The sequence below is a fragment of the Symphalangus syndactylus genome, chromosome 3 (assembly GCF_028878055.3).
Source record: "Symphalangus syndactylus isolate Jambi chromosome 3, NHGRI_mSymSyn1-v2.1_pri, whole genome shotgun sequence".
NCBI lineage: Eukaryota > Metazoa > Chordata > Mammalia > Primates > Hylobatidae > Symphalangus > Symphalangus syndactylus.
The window spans coordinates 122,909,483-122,935,906 of NC_072425.2; the positions used below are offsets into that span (position 1 = coordinate 122,909,483).

The 26,424-nt window shown below is 36.7% G+C and overlaps 2 protein-coding genes across 6 annotated transcripts in view; one reads left to right on the forward strand and one right to left on the reverse strand.

Annotated features, from left to right (window-relative positions):
- The window catches only part of KBTBD3 (kelch repeat and BTB domain containing 3), a 26,491-nt gene extending 23,624 nt beyond the window's left edge, over positions 1-2,867 (reverse strand). For 2 of the 5 annotated variants that reach the window (XM_055272964.1, XM_055272963.1), the window contains exons 1-2: positions 2,616-2,867; positions 1,844-2,044 (exon numbers count right to left, since the gene is read on the reverse strand). The gene's annotated coding sequence lies outside the window, so the exon portion shown is untranslated. Of the gene's footprint in view, positions 1-1,840; positions 2,045-2,615 lie in introns of all 5 variants that reach the window. The other 3 variants (XM_063635139.1, XM_063635138.1, XM_055272965.1) reach the window with 2 other exon arrangements.
- On the forward strand, positions 2,793-25,277 carry AASDHPPT (aminoadipate-semialdehyde dehydrogenase-phosphopantetheinyl transferase). The gene is made up of 6 exons (XM_055272967.2): positions 2,793-3,197; positions 4,761-4,986; positions 16,798-16,919; positions 17,559-17,720; positions 21,172-21,243; positions 23,330-25,277. The coding sequence occupies exons 1-6, from the start codon at positions 3,015-3,017 to the stop codon at positions 23,492-23,494; spliced, it is 930 nt and encodes a 309-aa protein (XP_055128942.1). The 5' UTR covers positions 2,793-3,014; the 3' UTR covers positions 23,495-25,277.
- The last annotated feature ends 1,147 nt before the right edge of the window (positions 25,278-26,424 follow it).

A 26,424-nucleotide genomic window follows, 5' to 3' on the forward strand; every position in this document is an offset into this window, starting at 1 on the left:
TGCTCTCCTTTCTCAGGAAGGCTAGAAAACTGATTAGTATTTCAGATGAAAAATAATGGTGGGTTATACTAGATTGTTAACAGTGGGAATAAAGAGAAATAAATGGATTTAGCTGTATTTTAGAAGCACAGCCAAAAACACTTGGAGATGGATTGGATATAGGGAGTCAAAGAAAAGCAGCATCATGGTTTCTTCCTGGAGACACTGGTAGAATTATGGAGTTATTCAAATAAGTCTTGGGAGAAAAAAGAAGGCTTTGAGGTAGAACAAAGTTTGTGACCCAATAAAAAGTTAGTGAATATGTCTAAAAAACACCTAGACTTAGAGATGATCTCATCCGATGCCTTTCCATTGAAATTAATACCTGGAAGAGGTTATGTCATGCATACGATCCTGTGTGACCAATGTCACACAGACAATTGGTGGTAGAGCTGGAAATAGAATACGGGTCCCTCAGAATCCTGCTAAGAAGCCACAGATCAGCACCAAGCAAGATGATCATTACAGACTGAGTGAGCCCCTATTACTTTAGTCCTCTTCTTCCCCTGACCAATGCAATAAAAAATATTTTAATAAAATTGTTGGGTTCATTTAATATAGTTAAGCAAGTTATAAACTGCATATTTATATTTCCTTAATAAAAGTGAGGGAAGGCAGATCGAATATAAAAAGCAGTGTTACCCCTGACAGTAATAAATCTATTGTGGAGTCATTAATAACATTTACTCACGTATACTATTTGTAAAAGGTATACATGACATTCCTTCTCAAGTACTGTACATTCTATTTTGCAAGATAACACACATGCAAATAATTCAGGACAATAGGAGAGACGTCATAAGGCAATACTAGAATAATTGCCAAATGAATTATATAAACAATACTGTTTTGGAGAAAGGTACTCTGAAGTAGGTCCTCTAAGAGAAGGTTTAAGCTAAGCTCTGGAGAATTTTTAAAAGCACACAGGGAACGGGATTAAACAAACCTATAAAATATGTTCACGAGGGTAATAGGTTTGGGGCTGAGGTTTGGAAATGGGGAGAGTGAGCTGTTTTAGATTGGGTGAACAGCGACATTCTGTTTGGTATGACATTTGGGCCTGAATGACACAGAGGAAACAAGGAATGTGATAATGGGAGAAGGGGAGAATATTCTAGATTCTGGACCAGGTACAAATAATCCCTACATTACTCTCTGTGTATTAGCCTCCATAGATCTAATACACAGAGATCTTGTTCGATGGTAAAATAATGGGATATTAATTCCTAAATTTAAACAAATTCTCTTTCTGAGCTCATTGTCTCCATCAGTAATAACTAGTGCACAGAACATATGCAATAACGTACACAGAAGTGTTTTGGAAACAGAAACGTAATGTACCAAAGTTATAAAAATGAGTTTAAAACGACAAGAAGGAAAGGTTATATGATTCTTAGTTAAAAATGGAGAAGTGAGTTATGATCATTGCTGATATGGGTATCAGTATTACCCACATATCTTTATACTGTCTCTTATTGTACTTTTTATGCGTATGACTTACTTGCCTTACCAGATTGTAAGCTCCCTGCAGCTGGTAAGCAGATTTTCAATATGGCAGCTGACACAGGCTTTTGGTTAGTTAAGATGATATATTAAGCCAGTAATTCATTTTACTGTCCTTTGGGGATCTGAATTTGGGTGTGTGTGTGTGTGTGTGTGTGCTCAGAATCCCACCTACTTTCGAGGGATTTGGGGGGCTTATGATATCACGAAAAGTTCATGAAGACAAGTATAGATAAAAACATAATAGAACCCATCTTAAATAGGACAGAAATCATAGGCAGGTAATTGTGTTAATTACTACCGCTGGCCTTTGGCTGATATTTCCGGGCAGTCAGAGGAAGAAGAAAATCGGCTGAATCCCGCAGTACCGCACTTTAATCGACCTCCAGGTAGTCATTTACAGTCATCTGCAGAGACCAACTTTTCCCTAGACCAAAACCTGCAGGGCACTTGGATCGCGTAGGCTTTCACACGAGAGTCAACAACAGCCTACATGGAACAACTAAGGAAACAGACATACATCAATGAAAATAACTGAGCAAAGTTATTTACTTGGTTCTGCTGCTGTTAGAGCAAGGACCTCTGTCATGATGGAAACACTGATGCCTCAACAATGGAATCCTGTTTTCTCGCTAGGGCTCTAGCCCAGGCTTGGCAATAGCAAAACAGCACCTGGGTCGCTTCATCGCCCCCAAATAAACAGCCAGCATTAGCCCAGCTGCTGGATTTAGGCGGGGTCGGTGTTCCGCAGTGGGGATAGTGCCTCTGTTCGGCCTTCGGAGGGAGGGTTTCAGGTAGGCTGCTGCTAAGGGTCGGGAGCGTACTGTGTGAGGGTGGGTCTTAGGCTGATGGGAATGGGGGCAGGGAAAGAAGCAACACAGGGCTGCCGCGTGGCACAACTGCAGGGGGCACCACTGCAGACCCCCTCGTAGAGATGGAAACCTCTCGTGCCCCGTACACGAAGCAGCTGAAGCCAAGGACATTCTATTCTCTCTGGGTCACAGGCGCCAACCCAGACCCCGAGAATAAGGGCCACCATCCCACTCCTCCCTCAGACCCCGGAGCTCACCCACCTGCAACTGCAGTCTCCGAAGTCTCCACCCCAGTCTCCCTGCCTCCAGAGGACTGGTTGCGATTGGCCTGCACTGCTGTCCCGTTAACTCTTCCGCAAGTGTGAGTGGCGTAACTGTCGGGCTCTTGGCCTTGGTCCCGCCCTTCGCTCGCCTCCGAAGCCACGCCTACGTGACGTCATACAATGCCGCAAAGCGCAAGGCTGATCTCCGTCTCTGCCCCCAGCCCCTTTCTCCTAGAGGAGGTGGCTGAGTTGGGGGCGGGCTGGGAGGGCTGTCGGTGGGCCCGTCTGCGTAGCGACGTCCCGCCCCCTGCGCACGGACGCCGGGAAGAAGGGGGTGGGGACACGTTTGCGTCCGCGCCATCGGGCCCGAGATAGCGGCGAGGTCCGCTTTCAGTGGATGGTTTTCCCTGCCAAACGGTTCTGCTTGGTGCCATCCATGGAGGGCGTGCGCTGGGCCTTTTCCTGCGGCACTTGGCTGCCGAGCCGAGCCGAATGGCTGCTGGCAGTGCGATCGATTCAGCCCGAGGAGAAGGAGCGCATTGGCCAGTTCGTCTTTGCCCGGGACGCTAAGGCAGCCATGGTACTACAGGTCTTTTTTGGTATTTAAAGCCTAGGAAGCAGATGTTGGGGGAGGCGGGCCGGGCTGTGGAGACCCGACACTCCCGCGCTGGCGGCGGCCCTGTCGCTGTGGAGCCTGTGGCCGGCCCGGGCGACAGCAGCCGGCGCTGCGGAGTTGCGGGCGACGCACAGCCTGGTTTCCACGGCCTTTGTAACCGCCTTGGAGGCCGCGATGGCTGTAAACATTCTCTCTTTCCCCTTGTTATTTCAAATGGAGACCCTCCTAAACCATGAAATAAGTGTAGGAAAGGCCGACAAAATTGTGTTTTTCTGTAATTAATGTTTTTATGTCTTTATCTTTAAATGTTATTTTTCTTGTTTGCGTGGGTTCATAGCCCATGCTTATTCTGCTTGTTAAATATCCCACCATTCTCCAAGGACTCCTTGCACGTGGTAGGCCCTAGAAATTATTGACAGTGTGATTTAGTTTGTAGCCCTGCGCTCCCCGGAATTGAAGCCAATGAAACTGAGGCCGGAGAGGGTACCTTCCTCACTAGATGCCATGGGAAACAGTATTTTACGTAGATTTATTTATTTTAGCTATGTATTTTGAAGCGACAAATGGAAAACTGGATTTCAAAACAAGTAATCTTTACAATATGGTGCAATTTGAAACAACCGTGAATTACCATCATTTAAAAGACAGTCCTTTCTTAAAAATGTCCCATATTGAAACACCTTTCTGTTTGAAATGTAGACTAGTTGATAATTTTCAAGGCATATTGGTGAAAATTTTTTACACTTATAATTTGTAAGGAATTATGAAATAAGCTACTTTTAAAAGCCTGCAGTTTTTAAAAGTCAGTGTTAGAATTGAAGAAGAAAAAAACCTGAAAGATATTTTTAAAAATATATACTTTGTCATCTTATATTCTTGTTTTTGTGTGTGTGTGTGTTTTTAGTAATTATTTTTAAAATAATAATTGGAGAGAGCAGAACAAGATAGGCCATGCCTTGCTAATCGTTGAAGCTGGGTGATCAATATATGGGATCTAGAAATACATATGCACAGATGTAGGTACAGTAGGGCTGCTCACTGCAGAGTTGTTTATGACAGCAAGTCTAGAGCCAGCCTAGAATGTCCAATAACGGGGAAATAATATTATGAAATATGCTACAGTTAAAACTGCATGGACCAGAAGGATGTGTACAGACATGAAATAATTCCCAATACTTAAAAATTTAAAGCTTATATGTGGTAGAGTACTACATAAGTATAATCTCATGTTTGTGTTTATATGTAGAGTTATCAAAAACATGTAAATGCACATATATTTAAATACAGAAAAGACTGACAGGATGCCACCTGTTAACTTTGGTCACTAGCAAAGGAGAGGGAATTGCTAAGGTGGACTTTAATTTTTTATCTACTTAAGCATTGCTTAAGTCTTAACGTGTGTTTAATACTTAAGTATTTTGAAAAGTTTTAAAAATGAAAATTTTAGAAACCAAAATACTCTTACACACAGTGTGCTTGTATCTTTAGTAGACATCAATACATACAAATGTTTTATGTACTTAACAGGCTGGTCGTCTGATGATAAGGAAATTAGTTGCAGAGAAATTGAATATCCCTTGGAATCATATTCGTTTGCAAAGAACTGCAAAAGGAAAACCAGTTCTTGCAAAGGACTCATCGAATCCTTACCCAAATTTCAACTTTAACATCTCTCATCAAGGAGACTATGCAGTGCTTGCTGCTGAACCTGAGCTGCAAGTTGGAATTGATATAATGAAGACTAGTTTTCCAGGTAACATTGCATTTTTCTAGTATGGCTGTTAAGTGTCTCGATGCCTCAGCTCTATTACTATTGAGTAATCTGAGGCCAGGAGATGTATTAGACATATTTAAGTTTAGGGAAAATGTGCTCAGTACACAAAGGTAATGGAGAGCATAAATCTGAAAAGGGTATATTTCCATGAATATTTACAGACTTTCACGTAAATAATAGATTATCAATTACTGGGGATCCATAACTTTGCCTAGAGGTAAAGTGAAATATTAAGTGAAATTCTTTTTGAATTATACTTCAACTTACTTGACTTAAACATTAACCACAATTTTTCAGTTAATTGTTAGTTTGTTTTTAAAAAAAGAATCTCAATAGTAAAGAACATTGTAGTCCTTTTGTAGAGATAACATACACAATTGACCCATGAACAACACAAGTTTGAACTGCATGGGTCTACTCGTGAATTTTTTTCAATAGTTGGCCCTCTGTCCCCATAGATTCTGCATCCACAATCAAACGCTATCATGATTCAGTATTTGCAGGATATGAAACCTGAGGATATGGAGGGCTGACTTCATGTATGCAGGTTCCACAGGGCCGCATGCACAGATTTTGGTATCTGAGGAGGGTCCTGGAACCAGTCCCCAGTGGATACCAATGGGCGACTCTTTTTTCTGTATCTAAATACAGCTCTTTTTAGCCCATTTATGTAAGTAAAAATGAGGAGCAAGCATTATTAAAATATTTAAGTTGCTTATATATTGCTTTAGAAATTTGTTACTGGTGGCTTTAAGGACCACTAACATTTGTGGTGAAGTTGAATGTGTACCCAGGCAATTTAATTTAATACATACTAAATACAGGTTCTCTCAACTACTTTTTATTTGTCATCATCACTAACATTTAGTGAACACTTAACCATGTGCCATGGCATTTTACATAGTGCTTTAGACATATTCTGTGATTTAATTCTCTCAACTACCCTATGATGCATGTACTGCTATTTTTACAGAAGATAAGTAACAGGCTAAGAAGAAAGCTATTAATAAAAACCCACATCTTCCTAATTTCATAGTAAAACTGTCTGATCTCCATACTGCCTGCACCATATGTGGTTTGAATATGTGGCTCTCTCAGTCTGTAAGGCTTGTATTAATTTTATCTCTCACTCCCATTTCTGCATAAAGAACTCCTATTTACTTGTTAGATTTCACCTTAACCTTACTTTAGGGAAGCTTTGTGAGCCTTCTATCTAAGCTAGGTTCTTTTGTTGTAGGCTCTCATAAAATATATTTTCCTTATTCCAGTAATGTATCTCAATTGATTATTCATCAGAATGATTATCTTTTCCTGATACTCAAAAGCTGTGTGAGAGCAAGAAACATGTTAGCTACATCAGAGTTTGATCACTATCACACCTCTTAGTACCTTGCCTAGTATATAATAGTAAAATATTTGTCAAATGAATGAATAAACACTGTGCTGTTAGAGTATAGGCTTCAGTGTGGCTGTGAATCTCTTCTCCCTTTCCCTTTTTGTCCTTACCTTGCATTTTCCTACTAGCTACTCTTTCTCTTACCTGCTCATAAACCTTTCCAGTACAACTCTATTCTTAGGTTTGCTCAGAACAAGGCCCTACTAGTGATTTTGGAAACCTTATAACAGATTGTTGATCTGATTCCCTGGATAAGGTTCAAGGAATTTTGTTTAACCTCCTGAAATTGCATGCTACATTTTGTATGATGTGCACATGTGCATTTTTCTTAGGAAAGGATCTGGTATTCAACAGGGACATAGGTGGCTTACTCTAGAAAAATTGCTGCTATAGAGGATTCTTAGCATGGGAATTAGCCCATATATTCTTATAGCTTTCTGCTGTCATTACAGGAACTTTTTCTAAAATCAGAAATGGAAAGGCCATTGTTTTTTAGATTGCAGTCAGCACAACCACCTGGCAATAATTGGCCCAGTGGGTTGGTATCTGCTTGGAAATGATACCTCTGAGAAACAAATTTTATTACCAGTTAACTTGATAGGCAGTGTTGGCTATGGTCAATGCTGGATAAACAAGTATTTAATAACTGAAGCTTTTAATAAATGATGGAAAGACAATTGAGCAAAAATTTAAGATTTAGTTTTCCTGTTAATTATGTTATTAGACCTCCCCCCACCAGCTTTTTTTTAGTTAATCTTATTTGACTAATCACAATGTCTAGGCCTTTTCTTTATTTTGTTGTGAAAAAGCTATTGCTATGTCCAGTAACACAGAAAGGAAGAGAGATTTTCCAGTTGTCCCTAGTGTTGTTACCATGCCACTGATTTCTGAAGCGTGAATGGACACAGCATGATTTCTTAATGAGGATGGGAAGTAGACACTGATTTGCTTCATTGGAGATTCTTTGAATTGCTCTACTTATTGTAGTAAGTGAGGAGATTGAGCAAGGGATTTTTCCTAAGAGTCTTGCTAAATGATGCTAGGCAAAACTTAGCATAGCAGCAAGAAAAGTACTGTGTTTTGTACTAGGCATCGTTACTAGATTGTCAACTCTAAAGACGGAGTTGGCTTTTGGAGGTTATCATTAGTGCATTGAAAGAGTCAATTCCATTACTCTGTCTTGTTCTATAGGTAAGAATCCTGTAGGAACTTAGAGAGTCTTTTTCTTTCATGGTGCTTTAACCATTTCTACTGAGTGCAGCTCATTTCCCTCCCTCTACCTATTCTCCCAACTGTTGCTGTGGCCGCGCAGGAGAGAATGTACCTGGTATATAGCCTCTATATGCCAGGACAGTACATTCTTACTCTTAGGAAGAATGGTGTTTTCCTGGTCTTCATCTTAATTTACTACCCTCATTTGGAAAATTTTGGTTGGTTTTCCCTTTGTTTTCTGATTTTTTTCTACCATTAAAGGTGTTTGAAGTGATAAGCATAAAGCGTAACTTTTGAATTGTTTAGTTTTGTGACCATATTTACAAAGTAAGGCAGAATAAAATAGACAAAATACATAAAAATTATGATTGAAATTTGGGAAAGGACCAGAATTTTCCCCCTATGGTTTTACATGTTCGTCTTTACATTTTTAAAATAAACTTTGCTGGATTTTTTTTTTTTTTTTTTTAAATGCACTTGGGATTTAAAACCTGTAAGTTTTAGAAAGTCACACATCACTTTGTACTCTGAATTCCTTACTGGAAAACCAAGTCTCCACCCTCAAGGAGTTTTCCCCCTTTCCAGTTACAGGTCAGTCTTTTTCCTTTGTCAGTAGGATTTGATTGTGTAACTAGTATTTATTGAGCAATTCCTACAAGTGTGTGACACTATGTTAGATGCCTAACAGATATTATTTCATCTTCGTAAGACTAGTGCGTAAGTACTACTGTTATTTTATATAAAAGGTTAAGACATTTGTCCAAGTTGACTTAGCTAAAAAGTAAAAGTTAATATATTTAACCACTGCTGTCTACAGTATATGGCCTCTCAGTATGAGATTTTATTGCTTCCTATTAAAAGAATTTGCAGATACCAAAATATGAAAAATTATGTGAAACTGGGTTACATATATTTAACGTTGTTATGGAAGAACTAATGACTAGGAATATGAAAAATATAATAAGGGTCTTGCCTTACCAGTTTCAAAAACTTGTGTTAGGCATTGTAAACTAAAAAGAGTATAGTACTAGTGAAAGAATAGACAACTGGAAGAGTTAATCTCAGAGCCCAGGATATATACATATTTCAATTCAGTGGATAAAAGATTATTTATTAAATGGTGCTGGTAGAATTGGTCAGGTGGATGTAAAACATACTATATACACCAATTTGGAGGAATTAGAAGTTTAAAAGTAAAAAAAATTAAAATTTTAGGACAAAATGTAGTTGACTATGATGTCGAGTTGCAGTAAATCTTTTTATGAATTCTTTTCAAATGAGACAGAGTTCAGAATTTATCAAAGTATAGATATTTAAATTTTTAAAAAATTATATTCCAAAAATATAACCAAATACAGAAGATAAGTAATAGAATAAGGAAAATTCTTATAACAAATTGTTAAAGTGTCAATATCCATAATATATAAAGAGCTTCTATGAAATGATTAGAAAATATTAATAGTCACCTTACAGAAGAACAAATTCAAGTAGTCAGTAAGCTGTTACCTTAATGATTAGAGTAGTGGAAATTAAAGTAACAATGAGATGCCCATCAGATTTGCAGAAAATTGGAAAAAAACACTTGGAGCTTGTGAAAATGTCGGGAAAGAACAATCATACAGATGGAAGCACTAGAAATTGCTACAGGCTTTTTGGAAAATAATGTTAAAATTGAAAATACACATAGTCTTTGATTTAGCGATCTTGTTTATAGTACTCTATCCAAAATATTTATGAATAACAACAAAACCTGAATGCTACTAATAGAAATTGGTTAAATAAATTAATGGTGGATGCATTCTACAGATAATTATTAGCTGTAATAAAAAAATTAGTTAGGTCTATATGAACCTGAAGGGACTTAGAATATATATATATATATATATATATATAGTTAATATTATAATAGATATAGGGTTTCTCCATGTTGCCTAGGCTGGTCTTGAACTCCTGGGCTCAAGTGATCTGCCTGTCTCAGCCTCCCAAGTGCTAGGATTACAGGCGTGAGCCGCTGTGCCCGGCCAATATCACATCATAGAAAAATATATGTAGCAGAATCTTTTTTTTTTTTTTTTTTTGAGACGGAGTCTGGCTCTGTCGCCCAGGCTGGAGTACAGTGGTGCTTGGATCACTGCAAGCTCCGCCTCCCGGGTTCATGCCATTCTCCTGCCTCAGCCTCCTGAGCAGCTGGGACTACAGGTTCCCGCCACCACACCCAGCTAATTTTTTGTATTTTTAGTAGAGATGGAGTTTCACCATGTTAGCCAGGATGGTCTCGATCTCCTGACCTCGTGGTCTGCCCGCCTCAGCCTCCCGAAGTGCTGGGATTAAAGGCGTGAGCCACCGCACACCCTGCCAGAATCTTATTTTTTTTTTTTAAAACAAATGCTTCTTAATCCCTTTAAAAACAAGCCAATTATGTAAAATAATTTTTTAAAACTTAATAAAGTTATGAGAAAATTTCAAAAGCTAAAGGACTTAGAAGAAATGTTTTTCTCTGAGATAAAAATTCTCCATGAACTTTTTAAATTTTAATTTTAAGAGAAAATTGTCCTTATTACTAAATTCAAGTTAAAAGCATACAACTGTGTCCCCTGCAAAATCCTTAATCCTCCTTTCCCTCAAACGTCAGTAATGAAAGAATCCGTATAGAAACCTGTAAATACCCTAGCTTTTACAGAAAATTGAATTGATGATATATAGGATAAATCTGAGAAACACTTCCACAATGAAAGGGAATGAATAAGGAGATAAAGAGGACTGAACATAGAGATTTGGTTTATGAAAATGTATATTATTGAAGAAGATGCAGATTAAATGGATAAGAAACAAGATTTGGGATTAGACAGATTTAGTTCCAGTTTAAAAGAGAATAAAAAATTCTGGAGACTTGTAGTGGTGATGATTGTACAACAATATGAGTATACTGTATACCACTGAACTGTATACTTAAAAATGGGTGAAATTATATATAGTACTACAATAGAAAGAAGAAATCATATATAGAATATCAGAATTAAATTTTGTGGAAAATGGAATAGTCCTGCTAGTATCCAAATAATAAAATAATTTATCTTAAAAGAAACTAGAGTCCGTTTAGTCCTAGATTTCTTTTCTATAATAGTAATAGGACCATAGAATGGTATTTTTAAATTTTGGTCAGGGTATCAAAATCAGCTAGGGTGTTCATTAAAAATACAGATCCCTTGAAACCACTGCAGACCTATGAGAGCCAGAATTTCTGGGAGTACAACAGGGTTTCTTTTTTTGTTTTTGTTTTTGAGACAGAGCTTCACTCCTTGTTGCCCAGGCTGGAGTGCAGTGGCGCGATCTCAACCCACTGCAACCTCTGCCTCCTGGGTTCAAGCGATTCTTTTGCCTTAGCCTCCAGAGTAGCTGGGATTCCAGGCACCCACCACCTGGTATTTTTAGTAGAGACGGGGTTTCACCACGTTGGCCAGGCTGGTCTCGAACTCCTGACCTCAGGTGAGCTGCCCGCCTTGGCCTCCCAAAGTGCTGGGATTACAGGCGTGAGCCATCGCACCTGGCCGGGTTTCTATATTTAAACAATATTCCCAGCTGATTGTTAGGCATATTAATGTTTGGGAAACTCTGTATTGGATGTAATTTACAGAACTAACAAAAAGAAAAATTGTAGCCCATTTACAATTTTTTATGAGTGATATCAGAAAATCATTGCCTCACACTATAACAAAATTAAAGTTTTATTAACACTTTTGGTTTTTTTTTGTTGTTATTGTTGAGATGGAGTCTTGCTCTGTTGCCCAGGCTGGAGTGCACTGGCGTGATCTTGGCTCACTGCAAGCTCTGCCTCCCGGGTTCACGCCATTCTCCTGCCTCAGCCTCCAGAGTAACTGGGACTACAGGCGCCCGCCACGATGCCCAGCTAATTTTTTGTATTTTTAGTAGAGACGGGGTTTCACCATGTTAGCCAGGGTGATCTCAATCTCCTGACCTCGTGATCCACCCTCCTCGGCCTCCCAAAGTGCTGGGATTACAGGTGTGAGCCACCGTGCCTGGCCAGTTTTATTAACACTTACTAGAACACAATGTAATTGTATATTTCAGCAAACTTCTGAAAGATGGCTTTTGAAGCTTAAAATGATAAAAAGAAACCACAAAGTCAACAGATATGATTTCATATTAAATCATCTTTCACAAACCAGAGAATATATTAGTGGCAGATTTGACAGACAAAGGTTAATGTTCAGATATGAAATGCCCCTCTAAATATCGATGGGAAAACCACTTAAGCCTTACTTGATGAATATAGGAAGGACTTTATAAAAACACTTGACAAAAGAAGATACACATTTAACAATGACTTTCACAACAACCTCAGAGCTAATATTTATTAAGTACTTGATAGTTCCAGGCATTTTACATGTTTATTCTTAATCGGCCCAATTCCTTGTCCCTATTTTACAGTTTGAGAAACAGCCATAGAGATGTTAAGTAAATGTTAAGTAAATAACCTACAGATTGAGTATCCCTAGTGGGAAATCCACAGTGCTACACTGAGTTTTTCCTTTGAGTATAATTTTGATGCTCAAGAAGCTTTGAGTTTTGTAGCATTTTGGATTTTAAATTTTCAGATTAGGGATACTCAATCTGTAGCTAAGAAGTGATGGACAAGCATTTGAACATTTGACTCCAGGGACATGAAATTAAAGCTCCTAAGTGTACACATATGTGTGCTTATGTATAATTTAAATTGTATCCATGTGTATATTAGTTTCTTCAGGCTGCCTAACAAAGTATCTCAAACATGGTGTCTTAAAGTGACAGCTCTTCTATAAGTTCTGGAAGGCTGGAAGTTAAGGGGTCAGCAGGGCCATGGTCTCTCTGAAGGTTCCAAGAAAGAATCCTTCCTTGCTTCTTCCTAGTTTCTGCTCATTCCTAGCAGTCCTTGGCTTGCATTTGCATCACTCCAATTTTTTTGCCTTCACCTTCAAATGACCTTTTCTGTCTCCTCTCTGTGTGTCTGTCTCTCCTTGTAAGGAAACCAGGCATTGGATTCAGGGCTCACTTTAATTAGGTATGACCTGATGTTAACTTGATTACATCTATAAAGACTCTATTTCCAAATAAGGTCACATTCTAAGGTTCTGGGTGGACATGAATTTCAGGAGACTCCCTTCAACCCAGTAGAGTCCATTCTCTGGCCCCCTGCAAAATTTATATCCATCTAACATACAAAGTAAATTCACCCCATCCCAGCATCAGTAATTCTCAGCCCATTCCAGCATTAACTCTAAATCTCATGTAAGTGTTAATATCATCAACCCAAAAAGTGGCAAATCTCATCTCAATCATCTAAATCAGCTACGTGTGAAACTGGAGTATGATCCTTCTTGGGGCAAAATTCCTCTCCATCTGTGGACTTGTGAAAGCAGAAAACAAGTCTTCTAAAATTCAATGGTAGGAGAGGCATAAGATAGACATTCCCATTCCAAAAAGAAGTTTGAAGTAAAAAGGGGTCATGGTTCTCAAACAGTAGAGTAAATTGGTTAGGTTTCAAAGCCTGAAAATAAAAGGCTTCATGCTCTGTCCTCTTGGTCCTCTACTTCATTCTCTGGAGTTCTTCCTGAAAGGATAACATTCACAGCCCAGTGGTTCTAGCTCTATCAGCCTGTTTCTTGCCTCTGTGTGTTAATACCTATATGTGTTGGTAAACAATGTAAGAGCAACTGAAGTTTAGGACTGCCTAAATGGTGAGTCTCAAACCTAGGTTGACATTATTTCAATCTAGTGCTTTTTCTGCTGTACTCCACAAATTGAGGGCTTAAATACATCCTTTGATAGTAACATGCAAGAGGCTTTGTGCAGGTAGTTTGTGAAACCTATATTGGCAGCTCAGATATTTTTGTGTTATTTTAGGTTTATGTCTGGATAAGTTCCTGGACAAATGAGCTGATAAGTCAAGCATTACGGTGTACATACTAACTCATATCTTAGGACTGTCGTTTCTCATGGAAGCAAAATTATATATAATTCTGTTATATACAGTTCAGTACTTAGAAAGTGAAACTATTAGAATTTCTAATATGATTTATTATTTAAGGTTAAATGTTGGTACTTTGAAGCAAGCACATGGATGGGCATTGCTTAACTCCCTTGCATTTCCCTCAAAAATGACCAGCCCATTTTCCTAAAGGCTGAGGTACTGTTATATATATATATATTTGTATATACATATTGGTGACCTTGTTTTGGAGAGGGATTAATGTAGGTAGGCCCTGAGGTTCTGGATTTTTTTTCATAGGCCTGAAATAGTTGCTCAAGGCATTGGATCTAAATGATTTTGTTGTATGTTACTACTGTGTTTAAAATAAAACATTAGTTGCTGTGTGGTCTTGATTAGTTAATCATTGCAGAATACAGTATCTAGCACTGCTCTCCCTGATGATCAAGCTATAAGATGGAAGATCAGGTTTTTCTAAATTTGACTGATGATTCTCTGTGTATGTAATGGTATTATTAGAACTTGCCAACATGTATGTCCAGTAATTATGCTGTCTTCAAATAGTTTAAGGGACAAATTCACTGTTCTTCCTACCGATTTTTCTTTATTCCACTTTCTTAGGTAAACTAATACTTAACAGAATATTTGCCCACTGTATATCCACCATAATGCCACAGTGTGGCGCTGCTGTGCTTTGGCCAAATAGTTACAAAGTCACCTTTTCCTATTGCTGTCAAATTTTTTATTTTGTGGACTAAATAAGATGCTCTAAAGTATATGAAAATGCACTCGTATCAGATATTTTTTGGCTGTACATAATGAGTTATGTGATTGCTTTCTAGTGATTGTGCCAGATTGATTGCCTTTTATGTTAATCAGTTTTTTAATAGCATGCTTATTTAAATTTTTTTCCTTGATTGCCCCATCTTATTTAGTTAAAAATGAGAAGGCTTCTTGGAGGTTATAAAAATAAAATTTGAAGAAAGCAGCAAGCAAAATGACACTATAGATGACAAAATGCATATCTTTTTAAATGCAGATTTTTTGGACATTAATCTGTTAAAACTACAGTTTCACTCAAAATGTATAATGCAGGCTTCCAAACCAAAGATAGTTTATTCCTCCCATTGTTACATATGCTGTTTGGGCCAAAATCCATTCAACAAGAAACAGTTTATGATTTTTGTAGATACAGTGTTCCCAATGTTTAAAATTTCCAGATTTACTTTAGTTACTTCAGAAGCTTTCTGTCTTTACTTTCTTTAAGGTGTTCTTTAAGATTTTAGTTATCAAGCCAGTATGTACTATTAATGCATTAAACAAAACAGTTTTTACTGAGGGGCTTCCATTAATGTTAGTCTCAGGAAGGTGTTGAGGAGTAAACACCAGACAACAAAGGGATCCATGGCCCCAAAAGGGGTAAGAATTTCTTGCCATTGAACTCTTAAGATCACAATTTAATATTTCAGTGCCTGAAAATGAATGAGGATCCTTATTTTGATCCATAGTACCACATATCAGCAACAGGATTGGCAGAAATACTTCCTGATGAACTAAGAGGAGACTGTTCTGACTCTTGAAGCGGGGTACTGGGAGAATCATAAATATTTCATGACAGAACCGATTTTTAATATATTCTACCCTTGAGATGAATGTGGGGAAGGTATTTGGTTACTGCAGGAGAAACTGTAAACTCTCTATGAAGATAAGGACCATGTCTGTTTTGCTCATCATGCGGTTCATGGTACCTAGCACTTGTATGCTTTTAGTGAGTGATCATAATGGAGTTCTAACTGTGGAATTCTCATAGAGAGAATCAGTGATTAAATGCCAGTGAAGTATTAAGAAGGGGACGTTCAACATCTTCAACATCTTTTTTCTCCACATATTTATTTACATAAGAAATGCCCATAGAGAGTGTGGTATCAGCTATCAGAAGAATTGTGTTAATCCTTCGAGAATGTCAAATTTTGGAGTTGGTTATTTTAGAAGTGGGAATTGGAGTAAGCCCATATTAACAGAATCCACAAAGGGATTACCTTCAAAAGATTTTCTGGAAAATAATGTAGTAATGAACTAAGGATACAGGGCAGAAGAATATTTAGGAAGTAATTTACCATATAATAGTTAACATTCATGTATACACTTAGTAAATGTTTGTGGTTCACTTACCTTGGAACAGGCTCTCTGATAGGCCCATTAGGCTGTAAGTATAAAAGGCAAGAACAGTGATCAATTTATTTTTAATATTAGTTGAATACATATTTGTGTAAATATTTATACATATTTATATAAAATGAATGATGGTAGAAAGTTCGTACTTGGTAGTAAAGACACACAAACACGTAATTTTAATGTTTTGGAAAATTCAGTACCAGAGGCCTACCATGAATTTTAACATGTATCTTATCCCTTGGTTCTGGGAATCAGATCCTTTGAGTTGTATCTTTTGTCATTTATTTTTAGAATGCTATGTAATATTTTGTTATCTATGAAATAGTGGCACCAAAGATATGTTTCAAGTTTTTTAAAATGAGCTTATTTTGCAACTGCAACCACGAAAGAGTAATGAAAATCTTTTTATTTGAAGAAGTCATATTAGAAAACAAGTTGGAAAACATTTTGAAGAAGGTAAGTATTAATATTTTAGCCATGGCAATAATGTAGAATAAAAGAACAGTTTTCATCTTTCTGCTAATTTTCCAAAAATTGTAATAAAAGAATTATTCCCTTTTTTTCTGTTACATAACAAAATAAAACTTTAGAATAATAGGCTCTACTTTAGGAGTATTTTAATTGCGCTTCTGATAAGTATCCTTTTATATAAGAAATTTCCTGCTACTTAAAATTTATAACAGCTTTGGCTGCTAAATTTTATCAAAACTTTTTGGGGCATATATTGATACAACCATATGGTTTTCCTGCTTAATTAATAATTTACAGAATATCGCCAATTCCTGTTAAACTACTCTTATATTTCTGGGCTAACCACTGCTTGTCATAGTGTGTTTACTCTTTTAATTTTCAACTTGCTTTGACTTGCTGAGATTTTGTTTAGGATTATTTTAAATGTATTCAAAAGTATGGTTGCCCTTTAGATCTTTGGGGGGTGCTGTCTTGAACAGTTTTAGTAATAGAGCAACTTTTTATTTTTTAATAGAACTGCTGTTTAATTTTTTATTTCCTTAATTGGCAGGTCGTGGTTCAATTCCAGAATTCTTTCATATTATGAAAAGAAAGTTCACCAACAAAGAATGGGAAACAATCAGAAGCTTTAAGGATGAATGGACTCAGCTGGATATGTTTTATAGGAACTGGGTATAATTCTTTCTAATTTTGAAAGCAAAATTCTGCAGTGATTCCATTATCTTCGCTTAAAATCAGAGTCCTTGGTTACCCAGTAGTGTCCAAACAGTGCTTGAAGTAAATGGGTGATTGCTTGAGAATTTTATGGTTTCTAGGCATACAGTATTACATTATAATGACGTTTCATTTTAAGAAAATTTAACCTATATATAATGCTCAGTTAGAAAGTACTTACTTAAAGCTAAAACGAAGCATTACCATTTATAAATAATGTTTTCTGTCGTAAAGGAACTAATACACATGAGATCTTATATAACAAACACTGATAATATATACTACATGCCAGAAGACATTACTTCAAGCTCTAAGTTAGTTAATTTAATGTACATAACATCCCTGTGAGGAAGGTATTGTTATCATCATCGCAGGTTACATACGAGGGGATACAGAGGCACAGAGAGCTTAAATGATTTGCCTTAAGATCATATGGATGGTTTGTTTTCATGCTGTAAGGGTTTTTTTTAAAAAAGCTTATAGCTGTATAGCCGTAATGTAGTGTAGCATTGAAACTCCTTATCTTTTGGGCCTGTAGATTCTATGAAGAATTTTTGTCCACTGAATTCTAAGAGAAAATGTCTTTCTGTATCTTAGGCACTTAAAGAAAGCTTCATAAAAGCCATTGGTGTTGGACTGGGATTTGAATTGCAGCGGCTTGAATTTGATCTGTCTCCATTAAACTTGGATATAGGCCAAGTTTATAAAGAAACACGTTTATTCCTGGATGGAGAGGAAGAAAAAGAATGGGCATTTGAGGTAAGAAATTTATTAGAATTGTTAAAACTAAGAATTTATATTTTTTATGCATGTATGTGTGATTAATTTGGGTGGGCTAGTCACTGAATTTGGACGCAACTGAATCCAGTCCTGCTGCTCTGAAAGTGAAATCAGGGCTACTATGAGAGCATGTAACATTTATACTAATACTTGAAAGATATTGAAAGATGAGTCATTGTGAGTTCAGAATGGGAAAGGAAACGAGGCTCTGACAAGGAGCTTTACATGTATGAACAGCCAAACGCAGCCACTTTGGCTGGGCTGTAATGATGGTATTTAAGACAGATTCCAGATCAGGCTGGTAGATCCTGCAAGATATTGATCAAGTTAAATATTTTGGTCTCTTACTGTATTTTGTTTCTGTCACTGGCAGTTCCTGGTTGCTAGTGAGAGAAGCCAACACACACTAAGCCAAAAAACCCCCCAAAACAGTATTATAGGTTACTAGAGTGATTCAGTAACTATCCCCATTATTAGCTAGAATTAGGTGATGAAATATTCAGAGCTCTTTTTGTCTCCTACTTTTGCCTTTCTCTACATTTTGGCTTCAGTTTTCTCCCACCCGTGTTTCTCATTCTGTACACCAGCTTTCTCAGTGTCTCTGGTCTGCATGACAGAAAACATGGCTCTTGCAGGCCGGGCGCTGTGGCTCACGCCTGTAATCCCAGCACTTTGGGAGGCCGAGGCGGGCGGATCACGAGGTCAGGAGATCGAGACCATCCTGGCTAACATGGTGAAACCCCGTCTCTACTAAAAATACAAAAAATTAGCCGGGCGAGGTGGCGGGCGCCTGTAGTCCCAGCTACTCGGGAGTCTGAGGCAGGAGAATGGCGTGAATCCGGGAGGTGGAGCTTGCAGTGAGCCGAGATCGTGCCACTGCACTCCAGCCTGGGCGACAGAGCCAGACTCCGTCTCAAAAAAAAAAAAAAAAAAAAAAAAAAAAGAAAACATGGCTCTTGCATGTAATATACTGTTGCATGTAACAGTTTACAAACAATTTACAGTTTAAAAACCTAAACAAACTGGTAAACTCACTTTCTGTTCCAAGCCCAAAAATCCTAGAGAAGGGACTCCCTGGCCTAGCTTGGGGCTAGTTGTTTATCTCCAGACCAGTCATTATACTGTGATTGGTCCTGCTTGTGTCCAGCAAATGGGCTGTAGAGTAGTTCTCTGACTTACAAGATCATCTGTTGAGATACTGAATACTAGAAAATAAATGAGATGTTAAGTTTGAGATACCAAACATCTAAGTGAAGATGTCAGATAGGTGAATGGAATGGAGGGCTGGGCTAGAGGAAAAAAATTATAATCATAATGATTATAAGTATAACCATTATGTCAATGGTAGTTGAAACGATGGATTTGAAGTTGGAACTGTGAGATTACCTAAGGAGCAGCTATATATTGAATCTATGAAGAGAGAAGTGGAAATTGAAACTGCAAGAAGTTAGAAGTAAGGCCTAGAATAGAGCCCTGAGAATATATATGGTCTCCAATTTATGATGGTTCAACTTTTTTTGACTTTATGACAGTATGAAAGTGATAATGCATTCAGTAGAATTCATATTTGCAGAACCCATGGAACCATTCCTTTTTTCATTTTCAGTACAGTATTTAATAAATTACATGAGCTATTCAGCATTTTATTATAAATGAGGCTTTGTGTTAGATGATTTCGCCCACTGTAGGCTGATGTTAGTATTCTGAGCACATTTAAGGTAGGCTATGCTATGCTGTGGTGTTTGGTAGGTTAGATGTATTAAGTGCATTTTCCATGTAACTATATTTTCTTACAGTGGGTTTATTGGGATATAACATCATCGTGAGTTGAGGAGCATCTATACTAATATTCAAAGGTGAATTTGTGGAGGAGACTGATAAAGAATGACAAAAATGGTATAAGAGAGTAGCATTGGTATCCAAGGACAGAAAGCATTTTGAAAAAGAGAGCTGGGTCAATAACTGCTAAGGACTAGATAGGGTGGCTCATGCTTGTCATCCCAACACTTTGGGAGGCCGAGACACTGCCTCTACAAAAAAATTAAAAAATGAAAGATTCAAAACAGTATATCCATTAGTTAACATTCTTTAGTGTCCAACTATCAATTGTTAGTGTACATACACCTCTCATTATACATTAAGCATGATTCTTATTTACTGAAATATTCAATACATATAAGAACTATATCTTATATGCTAAATTTCTGAAAAATTATTTTAGATATTTTTAAATTTGTACATTCCAGTTACTTTTTTCTTGTTTGTTTAAAGAGAAGACAGAACAGGGCTACATAGGAGACTTACTTTGTGATAACTTTGACATAGTAAATCTTCTGATACTTAGTCTTATATTTTTCCTCTTTAAACGTATCTTAAATTTATCCTTACTGAATTTCACTTTTTGCTAACTTGGGTACCTGAAGGTATGAAGATAGGAAGAAGAAGATAAAAAATGAAAGCTCCCTAAGTATTATTTCTAATTGTAGTTTCTTCTGACGTTTTGTGGAAGAATGCTTTAGTAAAGTGGTTTTTCAGTGAAAAGTTTGTTCAGCTTTTAAGTGTTTATAAATTTTTCTGGTAACTGCTTCAGTATATATTACATTTTAAAGCCCCCTTCCCCTTTGTCTCATATATAGGGGAAAATAGAAAATTGCGTATTGGTTATGTTTTACCTATAAATTTCCACCATGATTTTTCATACGTGATAGTATATAGTTAACTAAATGCTTACATACCAATGTTGCAACTTGATTTTTTTTTTTTTTTTACCTTGTACTTTATTATACATACTAACATCATCATTGAAGGACAGATAGCTGTCAAGTACCTCTAGATAGGGCACATCACCTATGTAGTATTCTGGTTGAGAATGCATAACCTAAATCCACTCATTAAGAAATATCAAACAAACCGCAAATGAGCAATATTTTATTAATAAAAAGCAGATTTGGGGGAATCTGTACTTTAAAACGTTAATGTCATAAAAAACAAAAGAAAAGCTAACAAGACATGACAATTGAATGCAATACTTTTCCCTACTTGCCCATTACTGGGCTCCTGTTCTGGAGGAGGGATATGCCACAAAGGATGTTATTGGATTAATTCACAGAATTTGGAATACAGCTAATAAAGTATTGTTTCAATGTTAAACTTACTGATGTTATTAACTGCTGTGATTGTGTAAGAGAATGTGCCTACTAGGAAATACATGTTGAAGTACTTAAGAGTAAAGGGCCAGCACGTATGTAACTTCTAAAGTGGTTTAGCGGAGGTGGGGAAATATATATATGCACACGTGTGAGTGTACATATATGTATATATATATATATAGAGAGAGAGAGAGAGAGAATGAGATTTAGAAAATGTAAACAAAACTACATCTAGGTTTACATATTTTATAATCTGTTTTTATTTACCTTTTATCTTTCAGGAAAGCAAAATAGATGAGCACCATTTTGTTGCAGTTGCTCTTAGGAAACCCGATGGATCTAGACATCAGGATGTGAGATTTTAGGATTTCTCTTTTTTCTAAATTGCATGAATCAATGTTAAGTTTGCTCTTTATTGATGGAAATAGTCATTTGCCGTATATCAGTTTAGAGAGTTTTTTTTAAGATTATAGATATAGTAGTACTCTTATTAGTAAATATAAAGATCACTAGGGATTTTGTAGAAACATTTTTAAAAAGCAGCCGGGCATGGTGGCTCACACCTGTAATCCCAGCACCTTGGGAGGCCGAGGCAGGCGGATCACCTGAGGTCAGGAGCTCCAGACCAGCCTGACCAACATGGAGAAACCCCATCTCTACCAAAAATACAAAATTAGCCAGGTGTGGTGGTGGGCGCCTGTAATCTCAGCTACTCAGGAGGCTGAGACAGGAGAATCGCTTGAACCTGGGAGGTGGAGGTTGCAGTGCACCAAGATCGCGCCATTGCACTCCAGCCTGGGAAACAAGCGAAACTCTGTCTCAAAAAAAAAAAAAATGTTACCCGCTTCTTCACCTTCGTATATGCTGAAGTATTACAACAACAAAAAATATGGTAGTACTATCATACTACTCATATTTCCAATAGACATTCAAGGTTATCTTAGTCATCTTAACAGTAGTTTATTTCTTGGTGAATTGGGGTTGTGTTGAATGTAAGAGTACCACGTTGAAGGTTGATGAGTAATGGAATTACCTTGCAAACTGAATCCACTCCTCCTTTTAAAGTAATATCCTGAATTATTCCCAAAGTTACAGTGTCAAACATGTAAGAGACCTTGTGTCATATTGTGGCATAACATCAGTTTCAATTCTTCAGCCACAATATTTTTATACTTTCTTATCCTATTACCTGGTAAGCAAGTAGGGAAAGAACTTAGGGTCAGAGACTCTTAGTTTTCATATAATTGTGATTCTGCAGGAGTATTTATTTAAGGAAAACATGTTTTAATGAAAACTACATGCATTCCATTTTTTTAGTAAATCAACATGAAAGAATGTAGCATGATTAACATATATGCATCGTTACTTCCACAAAAGTAGCTCAGGCAACACACCATACCTTTGATAGATTAATCAAAGGATTACGAGTTCTCCATAGATTATCTTCCTTAAAAAGGGATGGCATGTTAAAATTGACACCTGTTATCTGAAGATGTTCTGACCCAAGTTACTGGTCCTTCTGTTTTTAAATCTCAGCTTCACACTCCCTGCAAAAATATTCATAGAGCTTTATAATTGTCGAAACATGTGCATATTCAGTACTTACTTTTTATTTCCCTGGATAGAGCCTGTTTAGGCAACAGTGGCATGTTGGGAAGACTAGAGTACAATTTACAAAATTGGGTTCCAGGCCCACATCTACCATTTAACCATGTTTTGAGCTTGGACAAATTGTTTGAATTGTTTGCTCTTCCTGAGCCTCAGATTCCCCATCCATAAAATTGAGATAACTGTATCACAACATAGCTATGAGACCAGTCATATAAAATAAGTACTGGACCTTGACTTGTTAAAGCGCTGTACAAAACCCAAGTACTATTTATACTAGTTGTGTAGAATATTAAAGAGGGTCTGCACTGGGTTCGATTGTGAACAAGGGCTCTATCTCAGAGAGTAAGATACAGTTTAAATTTAATATTGAATAAATAATTTCCTAAAGAAGTATACATCTCTGTAAAGTTATGGCAGTTTTATCAGACCCACCTTTTAGAGTAGTATTTCACAAAAGTTTACTTTCTCACTCACCTCTATCAAAATAACCTGACTGCTCATTAAAATTACAGATTTTGGTATCCCTTCTAAATTATATGTAGTAAATCACACTTTTTGGATGTGGGGCCCAGTAAATCTACATGTTAAATACCACAGGTTTTTGTTATATAAAAAAGTTCAAGAATCAGGTTTTCTATTTCATTTTTTTTGATTTGTTGTATTGGCAACACTAATATAAGAAATAAAAACAATGTTCTAGGAATCCTACTATGTTGTCATTTAATACTACTGAAATGTAAGTTGGTCTTACTTATTTTCATGATTATGAAATTGATCATAAGATTAACATGCAATATAACAATAAGGTAATCTGCTTTTCTCTTTTAGGTTCCATCTCAGGATGATTCCAAACCAACCCAGAGGCAATTTACTATTCTCAACTTTAATGATTTAATATCGTCTGCTGTTCCCATGACACCTGAAGATCCTTCATTTTGGGACTGTTTTTGCTTCACAGAAGAAATTCCAATACGAAATGGTACAAAGTCATGATGATTCCCTGAGTAACAAAGGAAATGAAAACTGTTTGTAATCTTCCGTATTCACTGAAAAATAAATGCTTGTTTAGTATCAAATTTTATTTCACGAAAGTTTTTTTGAAGAACAGAAACTTTTCCAATTAAAAAAAAAAAAAAAGCAGACTTCTGGTTCAAGATAGCTCACTGGAATACATGTTTACCTCTTTCTTTCCTAAATTGCATTGAATTGATAGGAAGGATGGCGGGATCTTAAAGTGACACATGCTAACTGTAGAAAAAAATAGAAAATGCACATAAGCAAAAAGAAACGTTTAAATGCTATCTTTCAAAGATAACTACTCTTAAAACCTTCAGTATCTTTTCAGACCTTTTTCTTGGCAAATGAATCCATATTGACATACTTGATTTTTTTAAAAACATGGAAATGTACTGTTCTGTAAATTTTTTTTAACTGCACATCTACTGTTCATAAATATACCTCTGTAACATAACTTTTTGTGGTTCTAACGTACTCTGTTGTATAGCTAATACAAGTTAAGATGCTTTTGGCCAGAGGTAACAGTGTCCAAATATAATTGGCCTAAGTAACCTAGGAAATTGTTTGACATAACACAGGGTTCAGGGGTGTCCTTAAAGACACACTTTTTTTGCCTTGACCTCAGTTGGTTTGTTTTGCCTTAGGCTATTCCACCTCTCGATCACAAGAGCTGCTGCTATAACTTCCAGTTTTACATCTTTGTAAAATTGTATCTCAAAGGCAGAAAAGGCCATTTCGTCTCTCATTTGTTTTATTCCATGAGGAAGACTTTTAACAAAAGCCTCCAGAAGATTTCCCCACAGTTTCCATTGACTTAGATCAGGTTACAGAAAAAGGCAATGTCTGACATTTTTAGTTTCTGGTAGAAGTAGACTCTGTTGAAAAGAAAGAAGCTAAGCTAGGTGTGAAGAATGGAATTGGAAGCCCACTGCCTTCCCGTAAGAAAGGTTTGCCATAATTTACTCACTTTTTTCTGTGTTAGACATTTTGATGATCTGCAGTTTATTACTACAAGCAGTGGCAGAGTGAATGTCCTTGTACATTTTGAGTTACATTCTTAATTATGTCCTTGAGAAAGTTTCTAAAAGTGGAATGATTGGTTTGACTGGTTCATAGGGCTTTAATTGTACAATTTACCCCTCTAATTAGTACTATATATATGTGACTTCCCTCCTTCCACCAGAATACTCCTTGGTCAATTGTAGGTATACTTTTTGATTTAATTTTTGCCAATATAATTAAAAAATGGTATGTCACTTTTAAAATTTGTATTTCATTACAAATAAGGTTGATATGTCAGTGTTGTTACTGGCTTTTCGTATTCCTCTTAACGTGAACCGTCTGTTCATTGTCTTTACCTGTTTTCGTTTTAGTAAGTAGTACTTAATTTAAAGTGTGAACATAATATATAAGATGCCAGGACCATCATATTGATGACAAAAATCTATTACATGGTTGTAGTGCATGTCTTGGAGTTAAACTCTTAAGTATCAAGAAGTAAAATAATTTCATCGTTTCTGTTACATTAAAAGTGTGCAAATTGTATAAAATTAGGTACTTTGATTAGTAAAAGAAAAAAAATTGAATGTTTTATATTTTATTTTATTAAGCATGCCCAGTTATGCCAAGCATAGTAAATAAAGGTCAAGTAGCATTTATAGTAGAGGAAGTATTGTTATCCCTAGCATGAGTGTAATGGTGATATGAAAAACTTTGTCTTGTCATTATAATAATAAAAAAATGAACATTTATTATGGAATTTCTATGAGCCTGACACTGTGTTGGATTTGTGTTTTTTAGTTTTTAGTTTTTCTGTTACTTTTAATCAAAGTTTCATGTGTACACAGCTTTAAAAAATTGAATAGATCTGTAAGATTTTTTTTCCTAAGGAAAAAGGCCACTACTCTGACTTCTTCCATTTCCTGTCTCCAGGGCAAGCCCTTTCAACTCTTTTAGATGTTTTTTTTTTTGTTATTTATTACCATGTCTCCAAATGACATGCTTATATTGCTTTTACTTGATTTTTAAATTTTAGGCATTGTTTCTTTGATTCTCAAAATAAAGCTTTCCTCTTCTGCTTCCCAGCATTACACATTCCCTTTTTATCCCCTTTTCTCCTCCCAACATAATAATTCAATGTTTACATTGTTGACTGTGATTACACTAAGGATATGTGTACATTATTGAGATTATGTAACTGCTGTGTACAGCTGAGTGATGTATTATCCTTACCATATACTAATTTTTTATTTCCTATAGTTAATTGACTGCATAGATTTCTACCATATGTATGAATATCTTCTCTGTATGTTCAAACATAACAATTATTCCATCAGTTTCTTTCATCTTTTAAAAAATCACTCCTAGAGCAATCTGCTTTGTCCAAGTTGGACTTTGTGCCTTCTATGGGTGGTGTACAGCTGTAATCCTGGGATCTCCTTTACCATGATCCTGGGGATTGTCTCCCCTGTGTTGGATTCCCTGTTTCCCCATTTGCTATCTCTCACATCTTAGATTTACTCCATTCATGTGGAATAGCTTTTTGAGAACAAAGTGGGCATAGGAGTTACATTTTTTGCGACTTGTAAGAGGAAGGGACAGTCCTCCTATGCAGAGTGGTATAGGGATCTAGTTGTTTCTTAAACCCATTATCCTATCCCCCTCCACGTGAAGCTGTTTGTTAACGCTGTATTCATATCCACTTTTTCCAAGTATTTGATGCTGCATTTTGCTGAGTTTCTTGCTGGGCTGGCACATGCTGCTTCATACCCAAGTCTGCTGGGTCCAATTACAACATACTGACCAATGCATGGCTTTATTGGACTCTGTTAATGTGTTTCCTGCATAGGAAGTCATAAATTGATTTTTAAAATGAATCTGTATATTTGTGTCTCTTCCATTTCAGA

Excerpts from the sequence above, each read along its gene's own strand:
- AASDHPPT (XM_055272967.2), top strand. The coding sequence starts at position 3,015 with ATGGTTTTCCCTGCCAAACGGTTCTGCTTGGTGCCATCCATGGAGGGC. Across the intron at positions 3,198-4,760 it reads GGGACGCTAAGGCAGCCATG|GCTGGTCGTCTGATGATAAG; the intron begins GTACTACAGGTC and ends TGTACTTAACAG. Across the intron at positions 16,920-17,558 it reads ATATGTTTTATAGGAACTGG|GCACTTAAAGAAAGCTTCAT; the intron begins GTATAATTCTTT and ends TCTGTATCTTAG.